We start from the raw sequence: 11901 nt of genomic DNA, 5'->3' as shown, positions 1-11901 counted from the left end.
AGACTGCAAATATAATCAGTGTTGAAAGCACCTCAGTGGTCTTCAGGTAGCCCCAAGACAGAACAATGGCCTTTCTTGACCCATCATGACAGCCCAGGTGCTACTTGAAGAACTGTGGTAATAGAGCAACCATTAGAAAACTTTAAAATTATTTCTAAAGAGCACTTGTATTTAAAAAGAAAAAACCAGGGAGCTGGAGAGATGGCTCAACGGTTAAGAACACTGTTCTTGCAGAAGACCCAGTTTGAATCCCAGCACCCACATGGCAGCTAACAGCTGTCCGTAACTCCAGTTCCAGGGGATCCAATGGCCTCTTCTGTCCTCCGCGGGCATTGCACAACACGGGTGCACTTACGTATGTGCAGGCAATACACTCATTCATATAAAATAAAAACAAAAACAAAAACAAAATTAAAAAAAAAAAAGCAGTTAGTTCTGGTGGGCCAGCCACATGGCACTTGTGCAAGCTGGTGACCTGAGTTTGATCCCCAGAACCCACATAAACATGGAAGAACTGATTCTACAAAGTTATCCTCTGAACTTCACACCTATATCATAGCATGTACACACACACACACGCACACACACGTAACAAAAAATTTTTTTAAGTACCTTTTGGGCTAGAGCTTGCTCAGTAGTAAAGCTCCCACTGCTGCTGCAGAAGACCCGAGTTCAGTTCCTAGCACCTTGACAGGCAGCTCACAGCCACCTGGAACTCCAGCTCCATGGGGATCCACCATCCCTGGCCTCTGCAAACATCTGTATACATGTGCGTGCATGTACACAGATACACACATAATTTAAAATTAAAAAATATAACTTTAGAAGAGTTTAGTTCTAGGAATGGGTAAGTTGGAATTGTGACTGTGAACAAGGTATTATGGTACATGTATGAACTTGTCATACATGTTGACCCTGTTTTGCACACTCAGTTTTATGAATATTTTTCAATATTTTAACTTACTAAAATTACTTTTTTAACTCCCTTGAAAGGAAATGATTGAGAACTATGTCCATTGGAATGAAGACATTGGAGAATGGCAGCTGGTGAGTGTCCCTTGGCTTCCCTGTGGCCATAGGGAGGGATGGTGCTGGCTGGTGAGGAGAGAGGCCACCCAGAGAATGGAGCAGATGGGAATCTGGTAGGCCAGATAAGATGTCTTCATAATTAACCGTGAGGCAGAGACCATGTGTGGAAGGTCTGGGTCTGGGCTTCCTGGGGTGGATGGACTGTCAGTTCCTGCTGCTCCAGGATGCAGATATGCTTCCTCATAAGCGTCGGGATGTGTCAGCAGCTTGCCTGACTCACAGCACTAACTCACATTTCTTTCCCGTTTTTCTTTTTTTGAGAAATGTGTTGCCTATACAGGAAATAACATGAGGAAGCAAACCCCAGTACCTGATAAAAAGGAGAAAGATGTAAGAGTCCTTTTTGTTTATTTTTTTATTTTAATTCTATTTATCTATTTTATGTGTATGAGTGTTACGCCTGCATGTAGGTAAGTGCACCCGTGTTGTGCAATGCCGGCGGAGGTCAGAACAGGCTGTTGGATTCCCTGGAACTGGAGTTATGGTCAATTGTTAGCTGCCATGTGGGTGCTGGGATTCAAACCCGGGTCTTCTGCAAGAGCAACCAGTGTTCTTGACCGCTGAGCCATCTCTCCAGCCCCAGGAATCCTTTTCAAACACTCCCTTTGTTTCTCTGTAGGAAAGTGGGTCATTGTGATTGTGTTGTCACCAACCTGGTATCTTTTCTGGGCTCTGCTCAACGGTGGGCTCATCTTTTGTGAATAGAGGCTCCTGGGTACCCAGGTAGTTAGCAGGGCAACTCTGCTCAGGCATAGCACAGGGTCCTCTTGTCTCTGTCACGACACGGCTTGGTGTTACTCTTTGGAGTTGTGTTCACCACGTGTTTGTGTCGTGATGGCAAGAGACTGGGAATGCCTGCCTTCCCTTTCAGAGCTGGTTGTAGACCAGGTAAACAAGGAGAGGTGCCAGCTTTGGAGAAAAGAAGACCGTTTTCCTTGGAGGAAATTTATGGGCTATAACGGGCTCTAGATCACCAGCTTTGAGTACATTTTAGATGCAGGGATTAGAACATGTCTTCAGAGATTGGTTTTGACTTCTGTGGCTCTTTTGCTAGATGTTTTTTTATTTCGTATTTTCAGTCTTCCCAAGTTTAACTTCCCTCTGGCTCTTTCTCTCAGCCATTTGAAGTAGACCTTTCTCACGTGTACCTCGCCTATACCGAAGAAAGTCTGCGTCAGTCTTTGATGAAATTAGAAAGGCCACGGACCTCAAAGGGAAAAGCAAGGCCCAAGACAGGGAGACGGTAAGAACAGCATTGAGGCACTGTAGAGCCACCTGAAGGAAGTTGAATTCCTGTTGTTTCTGTGATACTTACGTTGACTGGTATTTTAAAAATCATGTACCTTATGTAGTTACAGTTTGGATAAGTAAAATGTGGCTAAAGAATTGTAATTGTAACTAAATCACAGTGAGTAATAGAATTCACTTCTGATTCACTTTCTTTACTCAGGATAGGCTCACCTGCTGTCTTGTTTCCTTTCTCACATCTCACACTAGTTCTGTATTGAGATGCTACTTAGTTTGCCTGGTTAGACTCCCAAAGTATCATATTCAGATGGTCAGTTTTTCTGTCCTAGACATTGCCCCAAGGACCCGATTTCCTACATCTCAAGGAAAGCTAGTATGACATCTCTTGCTCTCTCCCAGTTTTGACTGTTGGGCGGTGTGTGCGTGTTGTCACATACGCTCAGTGGGAGCCCTGGGCTGGAGTGTATTTCTTTGCTCCTGTTCTTACATCAAGTGCTTTTAGCTTATTTGAGTGAATGACAAGATTGCTTTTTTTGCTTCTGAGTTATGTGTATGGTAGAGCTGTATGGGATTAATTTGTGTTACATAATCTCACAGACATAATACAGTTTATGATCCTTGAACTCTAGGGAGAGAGGGAATCGGTCACATATTAAATGTACTTTTGATTGCATTTTTGAGCATTTACATGGGGAGTTTATAAAGTATTTTATGTGCCACCTGAAGCCACACATCTAATCTTAAGGATACAGTAAATGGATTCTAAGAAACAAGCTTTTAGAGGTGCTCTTTACTTTTCACTTAAAAATATTTTCACTTTATGTATATGAGTGTGTTGGCTGCATGTGTGTGTACTCATGTCATGCAGTGCCCTTGGAGGTCAGAAGAGGGCATTGGATTCCCCTGGAACTGGAGTCAAGAGACAGTTGTTAGCTGCCATGTGGGTGCTGGGGGCTGAACCTAGGTCCTCTGCAAGAGCAGCCAGTGCTCTTTAATGGCTGAACCAGCTCTGCAGCCCCTTACTTTTCACTTTTTTTTTTTTTGGGGGGGGTTTTTTTTGAGACAAGGTTTCCCTGTAGCCACAGCTGGCCTGGATTCACTAATGGAGACCAGGCTGGCCTCAAACTCGCAGAGATCTGCCTGCCTCTGCCTCCCAAGTGCTGGGATTAAAGGCGTGTGCCACCACACCCAGCTTGGTCTATTCTCCTTTTAACTCTGCAGTTGCTAAGATGAGAGCACAGGTGTGATGGTCCTGGTGGACAGTTGGCCTGGCACAGAGGCAGGAGGAAGTGGCAAGCTGGTGCAGTCCTAGTCCTGCTTAGTTGTGGGGTAGAGTCCCCTTTGTTGCTGAACCTTTTCCTTTCTAAAGAGAAGCCATGAATTCAGATTATTTACATGAGATTGCAAAATCATTTTCTTTTTCTTGCTGTATAGACCTGAAACAATTTGATAAAATATTTAGATACAGCTTCCAGAATGCTCATTTTAAAACATATGCTTTTTATTTACAGTAACCTAAAAAGATATGCTTGTGGACTAACATTATATGAGCCAAACTGAATTAGCTGAAAATCCTATAAAAACTGTGGTCATAAACATAAGCAGATGTGTACAATAAGCACCCATGTTCGAATTCTCTTGCATATGTGTTCCATGTGATGTTCCTCATGAAAGGCACATGAGCCAGCTGTGGGGCAGGATGGCCGTGAGTACAGCAGGGAGTGTGGCTCTCCTGCAGTCCTGCCTCTGCAGCGGGGAGTGTGGCTCTGGATGCTGTGCTCTGATTCTCAGAGTCAGCCTGTGCTGCTAGCCTACCAGAAGACCCTCCAGGGCATCCCTGATAAGCTTGCAGATCTCCAGGCTCTGTGCCTCATCTGGTCCTGTGCTCGGTGTCTCACTGCTCGGCAGTACCGGGCTGTGCCAACATTTGTGCTTACTCACGGTGCCTTCCCCTGCCCTAAAAAAGTGGGCATCAATCAAACCTTACCATGGTCCAGTGTGGCACTGGCTGTTTCCAGTCTCCGTGACCTCCCTAATCTCCACTGTGTGATGTGAAGTGCTTCAGTCTCTAAGAGCACACTCACCTTGCTTTTTCTCTTCTCCCAACAGAAAGCGTTCTGTGAAACCTGGGGCCGTGATCGACTCTTTACTTTAGTAAATGTTACAGAATTAAAGTTAAAATAAAAAAGAGTGGTTTTCTCATTGCCTGGGCAAAAATCTTTAAAACACTGCGGATGTCGTGTAATTTCACATAATGGAAGCTATAAATCATGGAGTCAGACTGGAAGTAACAATTTGACTAATAACATTTAGACTCTGTTCAGTTTCTGTAACATAAAAAAAAGTGCACAGTGTGTGGACTGCAGCGTCAGCTGCTCTGCTGAGGCAGCTGAGGAAAGTTGGGGAACAGTTCCTAGTAGAGTTGCAATTTTAACAACCTATGATAGTCTTGGAGCTATTTACCTAACTACTGTGTATTTATATAAACACAATTTCAGAAAAGAAGAAAGACTTCTGTTTTGCACACAGTTCGTAGCAGATTGAATCATCCTATGTTGTATGCGAGTGTCTTTCCTGTGCATCTAAGTGACTGTCCTAACACCGCTGGCTGGCCTGTCTAAACGTGTGCTGACTTTATACTAACAGTCATTGCATTTTAAGTATGAGATGACTGACTTTGTTGGTCTCCTGTAGAAAGCTGCATAATCGGACTGCTTTGCAGGTGGACGCTGTAAACCGGAGTTTAGCCTGGCTGTCGCCCTCCTGCTCATGTCCCCCTCCGGCTCTGCTTCACCGCCAGTGCTGCTGCCGTGGCTGCTCTGGCTTCTTCATGTCCTCTTGAAGCCAGTACTGGTCACTCTCTTTGCTCACAATCCATTTTAAAAAGTTCTCCTCGAGGACTGGAGAGATGACTCAGTGGTTAAGAGTGCTGGCTGCTCTTGTAGAGGCCCTGGGTTCGATTCCCAGCACCCACATGGAGGCTGATAACCGTCTGTAACTCCAGTTCCAGGGGATCCAGCACTCTCTTCTGACCTATGTTGATGTTGAATTACATTGCACTTACATTCATGCAGGCATTACTCATACACATAAAGTAAAAATAATTAAATTTTAAAGAATTTAACCTGGACATAAGACACTCCCTTCTATAATTTAAGTTCTGATGGAAATAACCTGTGTATACCAATTGACAAGGTCTCATTTTTCAAAAACTGAAGCTAAGCCAGTAAAACATCGTTTATTTCTTTGCCTTTATAACTTTTTTTTTTTTTTTTGGTCTTTTTGAGACAGGGTCTCTCTGTAGCCCCAGCTGGCCTGAAACTCACTATGTAGACCAGGCTGGCCTTGAACTCAGAGATCTGCCTGCCTCTGCCTCCCAAGTGCTGTGATTATAGGCGTGTGCCACCATGTCCAGGCTTTATAACACTTTTGAAAGAGAAAAACTAGGGGCTAGAGAGATGATGGCTCAGCGGTTAAGAGCACTGGCTGCTCTTGCAGAGGACCCAGGTTCAATTTCCAGGACCCACATGGTGGCTACAAACTGTCGTTAACTCCAAGTTCCGGGGGAATCTGAAGCCCTCTTCTGACCTCCATGGCATTGCACGACACGGGTGTACTCACACGCAAGCAGGCAAGACACTCATACACATAAAAAAGAAAAAGAAAAAAAAAACATTTCTTCTCCAAATTTCTTCTATTGACTAATTCAGGCCATATTTTTCTTCAAATAAAATTGTATTCATTAGGCTGGGGGTGGTGGCGCACGCCTTTAATCCCAGCACTTGGGAGGCAGAGACAGGTGGATCTTTGTGAGTTTGAGGCCAGCCTGGTCTACATAGTTCCAGGACAGCTGGGGCAATAAGGAGACCCTGTCTCAAAAAGACAGAAAAAAAAATTATATTCATTATATAGTAATTATAATAAATGGGGATTATTTTGTTTTTGTTGGTTACTTTTTTGAGTTACACAGTTCCTAAACCACTTAGTATGTTTTGTAAATTTAAAATTATATAATCAGCTCCAAACACACAGAATGCAAAAGTTTTGAGACTTCACGAATTAGGTTTTATTAAATTACTATGACTTTAGCAGTTTGGGTAAAGTTTGATTTATAATCTCAGAGCTGTATGTCGAGTATAGGCAGGTGAGGGGAGGTGGAGCCCTGGTGAAGCGGTAGTGTTTGAAAACATGTCTGTAAATTTGCAGTGCTTTCTAGCACTGTCCTTTGTGGTGAGCGTTGGGGCAGTTAGCCTGGTGTTCCCAGCAGTATGTTCTTGGTGGTATGGAAGGAGCCACATACCTGTAACTCCCTCTGTGGTGTTGCTTAGTGCTGCAAAGTGCTGTGCTGGGCACGGATCTTGTAAAGGCTTTATGTGAGCAGTGTCTTGGTGATTGTCTTTTTTTTTTTTTTTTTTTTTTTTTTTTTTTTTGGTCTTTTTGAGACAGGGTCTCCCTATAGCCACAGCTGGCCTGGAACTCACTATGTAGACCTGGCTGGCCTTGAACTCACAGAGATCTGCCTGCCTCTGCCTCCTAAGTGTTGGGATTAAAAGTGTGTACCACCACGCCCAGCTGATTGTCAAATATTTGAACTTTGTAAATTTAACTGTTAGTAATTATAGAAATCTTAATTTTACTGGTAAGGGGAAAAAAATTGACATGCCTTCCTTCAAAAAGACTCTGTCTTCTACAGCAGGGAGGAATTCCCGCTCTAAATGAAGCCAGAACAGTATGGAAATTGAACCCAGTGTGGTAGCTACTCCCCCCCACCCCCATCCCAGGGACAAAAATAATAAATCTACAAAAAGTAAAAATACTGAGACATTTCTGTAAGCAGTTTGCTTTAGTGATTGTTTGTTTGTTTGTTTGTTGTTTTGAGACAGTATCTCGTGTGTTAGCCCGGGCTGGCCTGGGATTCCCAGTTATGCCTCAGCCTCCCAGGTGCTGGGATTGCTGTCAACCAAGTAATGCTTTGGTTAAGTCATTTCTGTGAAAACTAGACAGATGGACGTTATACATTTTCTGAAATACCAAGTTAGGCTCTGGCCAGACCAGAGGTCCACCTGAGGGTGGCGGACACCGACATGGTCACGCGTGCTGTGGCTGCTCCATGTTGCTGTTTTTGTGAGTGGAATATTTCTGTGTTTTCGTTGCTAATTTCATGAAAGGATAAAGATGAACAAATCAACTTAATAGTTGAATCAGTGTACATATTTTAAGTGATCGGCACATGTATATAAATAGGGTATTGATGAATATTCTTTTTTTCCTTAATTTAAAAAGTAGTATTTATTCTCCATGCTTCGGTGAGCTCTGTGATCGTGTACTCTAGTGGGCTGTTTGAAGACAGCGTTCAGCTGCTTTAGACCCTTGTAAAGCGAAAGAGTAACCACAGGAAGGCTTGTGCAGGAAGGGCTGCCCACAAGTAAGTCCATTTGAAGAGCCGTCTCATGTACTTTCTAGAAGGGGGCTAATTTTTTTAATGTATGTTTTTCACAACAAGCACATCAAGATTATTTTGGAGGGAGAAGGGAAGATGTTATTTCATCTTCCTGTTTTAAAAATTAGGATTATAGTTTGGTATTTTGTTTTGGTTTTTGTACCTTAACTCTTCAGGCAAGAAAAATCCCTGTCCAACAGGGCTGTGAATTAGGGAATGGGCAGAGTTTACATTTATATACACAAGTGTCTGCCCAGTTTCTCCCCCTCCTTCCTCCTGCCCTCCCTCCATCTTCTCGTCTTCCTCCTCTCTCCTTCTCTTCCTCTTCACCCCTCTTCCTTTTTGAGATAAAGTCCCATGTAGCCCAGGTTGGCCTCAAACTGTGTATCTCAGGCTCACCTTGATCTGGTTCTCCTGCCTCCACGTCCCAAGCCTGGATCACAGGTGTGTCCCCACTGCACCCAGCTGTCCCCCTTAGTTTCCTAATGTGTGCATTGGTTTTCCTCTTTATTTTTCTTAAAATACTAGAAAGCATAGATCTTCCTAGTGCCTTTAAATTTACACTGTTGTCTGACTAGTTTGAATCATTAATACTTGAGTAGCATTATGGCAGGACTGTTTAGTGGCCAGAATTAAAGGTTGTACAATGAGTTTGTGTCCACACTTGCAGTGTACTTTATGTATAAATTGTACTTGTTCAAGTTGTATATATCAATAATGTGTGTATACATGCAGCATGGTTAAATAAAAAGTAAAATCTTCAGTGCCTAGTAGCTGCTTTTCTAAATTATGTTCTGTTTCTCTGATTTGGATTTTTAAGGGTTTTTTATTAACATTTATTTTGTGCGAATGTATAGGCATGTCGGTATGTGTGATAGTGTGCATGTGGTGGTCAGAGAGCAACTTCTCTCCCTCCACCCTGTGGGTTACAAGTTTAGCAGCAATCGCCCTTACCTGCTGAGCCATCTCCCTACCCCCGCTTTGATTTTTTGGGGAACGGAATGTCACTGTGCAGACCAGGCTGTCCCCAAGCTGCCTCAGGCCTCCTGCCTTTGCCTCCTGCGTCTTGGATTTCAGGCTTGTGCCACCTTGACCGGCCCTTGTTGAGCTCCCTTTGTGTTTACTTCCATGTTGCTATTAGCAATCAGGTGTTTGTGCTCGACGCCACCCATCAGTGGTTAAGTGAGGCCTCTGCATGTCACACAGAAACAATGTTGACTGGGTCTTTTAAGCAGAAATCATCAAATTTAGGAGAAATATCTTTAAGTACACTCCTAATAAATTTTTTTCTCACCAAAAATATTTGTATCCAAGTTGTGTTGCCCTTTCCATCCTGTGTTTGAGAACACAGCCCAGTTCTCGTACAAGTCAGAGAGGCTGTGCAGAGGGCTGGAGCGGCGGCTCAGCCGCACTCTCAACTGCTCAGCCATCTCTGTGGACCCCACCTTGGTTGGTTTTCGTCCTCCTGCCCCTCCTTCCTTCCCAGCACCTTCCTGTCCCCTTCTCTACCAGGGAATCCTTCCTGCTGTCATGCATTGCCTGCATGTAGGTAAGTGCACCCGTGTCGTGCAGTGCCCAAGGAGTATAGAAGAGGCTGTCAGATCCCCTGGAACTGGAGTTATGGTGAGTTGTTAGCCGCCATGTGGGTGCTGGGATTCGAACCAGGGTCTTCTGCAAGAACAACCAGTGTGCTTAACCACTGAGCCATCTCTCCGGCCTGCAAAGGATTTCTTAAACTGCTTTTTGTGTGGAAAGGAGCATCTTCTGTCTCTCCTGGGGTTTGCTCTCTTCCCAGCTGTTTATGCAGAACTCCCACCTGTGGAGAAGGATGAACTCCAAGGCCCGCCATGGCCTAAGCAAAATAATTGTGCCACCGTAGTGCCTGGGTCCCTTCCCCAGCTGAATCTGGTACCCACTTCATACAACGGCACTGGACAGTGGCTGCCTGTGCGGTCAGGTGACTGCTGAGCAAGACCCTGGAGAGCAATCCCCAAAGCGTAGTGTCAGCCAAAGGACTGTTTTCCTCCCTCCTGGGTGACAAGGCTTATGTGAAAGAATGTGTTCAAGTTTTGCCTTGATTGGTAGGACTGTAAGATCTGGGGGCTCCTGACCCTCTGACTTGTTCTCTGTCCCTTGTTTCCTTGGTCCTGATAACATTGTTTTTATTTGGTTTTGTTTGCATGCGTTCACACACACGTTCACATAGGTGTATATTATGCCAGGGGTGGGGTGGTGGTGGTGGTGTATGTGAGGGGGTGTGTGCATGAATGGATGCCATAGAACAATTGTGGGTGTCATCCCTTAGACACCATCCACCTGGGTTTTTGTTTGGGGACAGGGTCTTGCAATATAGCCCTGACTGGCCTGAAGCTCATCATGTAGACCAGGCTAGCCTTGAACTCAGCGATCTGCCTACCTCTACCTCCCAAGCTCTGGGGTTAAAAGGTATGCACCCCCCATGCCTGACCCCTCCCTCTTGTGTTTTGACACAGGCCTTCCCTGGCCTAAGGCTCAGTGATTAGGCCTTAGGGACCTGCCTTTCTTCCTCTCACCAGTGTTAGAACTATGTCCAGCACATTTACATGTAGGGCAAGTACTTTACCAACTGAGCTATCTTCCCAGTGACCACCTTCCCCCCTCTTTTTTGGAGACAGGGTCTCAGCCCAGGCTGACCTAAAATTTGATATGTAGCTAAAGATAGCTGTTTTCTGATCCTCCTGACTCCAGCTCCTAAATGTTGGGATTATTACAAGCACATGCCACCACACCCAGTTTATGTGGTGCTAAGGATCCAGACCCCAGGACTTTATGCGTGGTAGGCTAGCACTCTACCAGCTGAGCTACATCCCCTGCCCATGAGCTTGGCTGTTAGGTTGGGTTCAGTCTCTAGCTTTGGCTGTACTTGAACTTTTGACAGGAGCAGCCTCTTGAGTGCTGGGATCACAGGAGGGGCCACTATAGCCAGCCTTACTATTTTCTGACCTCTTTTCCGCTGAATATCTGAGTCCATGTGTTAAACAAGGCGGTGTCCAAATAAATGAAGGTCGAAGTCAGCCTGTGCCCAACAAGAACAGCGAACAGGCTCTGAAGCCCAGCCTGAGCTTCAAGGAGGGAGGAGCCCCCAAGCCCTTCTGGATTAGCTGAATCGCCCCTTCTTTTGCTGATTCATTTGCAAAGCAAATCAGGCATTCAGGCCTTCCTTCCAAAGCTGAACACGTGTGGGAAAATGACTGTGAAGAGGCTACTTCAAAAACAGCCTGTTTCCTCTCACGGAGCACCAGGCTTCCTGCGACCCGACCTTCAGGTTACTTTTATCAGTGTTATCAGAACATCAGGTTGTCTCACCCAAACACCGTTATGGCTCCCACCGAAGCCCACGACAGATGAGACAACCTTCCACACCTGCTCCCCTCCCCCTTGGGGAAATTTTAGTTTGTAATCAAAGGCTGTGTTTCTCCAATTGTACCAAAGATTTTAACTGGGACTTTACAACTGAATAAAATTTTCTCAGAGTCGATACCAATCTTAACAAGAGGATATTGCCCAACCCAACCTAAAAGTACCAGAGGCACTGTGAGAGGCTTGCTGGCCCTGACTTCTAATCTCTGCCAAGACTTAGCACCCCCACAACAGCTGCCCTTTTTCTAGTTCATTCATTTTTAAAGTATTGCCCAACCCAACCTAAAAGTACCAGAGGCACTGTGAGAGGCTTGCTGGCCCTGACTTCTAATCTCTGCCAAGACTTAGCACCCCCACAACAGCTGCCCTTTTTCTAGTTCATTCATTTTTAAAGTTAGCATACAAAGTGACAGGTTTCACTGGGGCATCTTCATACACGTAGTCCTTTACAGTGTGGCATCTTCATACACGTAGACCATCACAGTGTGGCATCTTCATACACGTAGACCATTATAGTGTGGCATCTTCATACATGTAGACCATCATGGTGTGGCATCTTCATACACGTAGTCCTTTACTGTGTGGCATCTTCATACACGTAGACCATTATAGTGTGGCATCTTCATACATGTAGTCCATCACGGTGTGGCATCTTCATACACGTAGACCATTATAGTGTGGCATCTTCATACATGTAGACCATTACAATTTGCTTTAATTTCACA

General features: G+C 44.7%; 1 protein-coding gene across 4 annotated transcripts in view; it reads left to right on the top strand.

Annotated features, from left to right (window-relative positions):
• Kif3a (kinesin family member 3A) overlaps positions 1 to 11901 on the top strand; it is a 70061-nt gene that overhangs the window by 39354 nt on the left and 18806 nt on the right. The window contains exons 16-19 of one of the 4 annotated variants that reach the window (XM_008849318.3): positions 994 to 1047; positions 1351 to 1419; positions 2208 to 2332; positions 4447 to 5320. In XM_008849318.3, coding sequence (XP_008847540.1) covers positions 994 to 1047; positions 1351 to 1419; positions 2208 to 2332; positions 4447 to 4492 — 294 coding nt within the window. In that variant the 3' untranslated portion in view covers positions 4493 to 5320. Of the gene's footprint in view, positions 1 to 993; positions 1048 to 1350; positions 1420 to 2207; positions 2333 to 3558; positions 3581 to 4446; positions 5321 to 11901 lie in introns of those variants that run through there. The other 3 variants (XM_008849319.3, XM_029554204.1, XM_029554203.1) reach the window with 3 other exon arrangements.

Source organism: Nannospalax galili, unplaced genomic scaffold (assembly GCF_000622305.1).
Source record: "Nannospalax galili isolate Female #2095 unplaced genomic scaffold, S.galili_v1.0 scaffold424, whole genome shotgun sequence".
NCBI classification, from domain to species: domain Eukaryota; kingdom Metazoa; phylum Chordata; class Mammalia; order Rodentia; family Spalacidae; genus Nannospalax; species Nannospalax galili.
The sequence above is the reverse complement of the archived record's forward strand: the minus strand, read 5'-3'. Positions and strand labels throughout refer to the sequence as shown.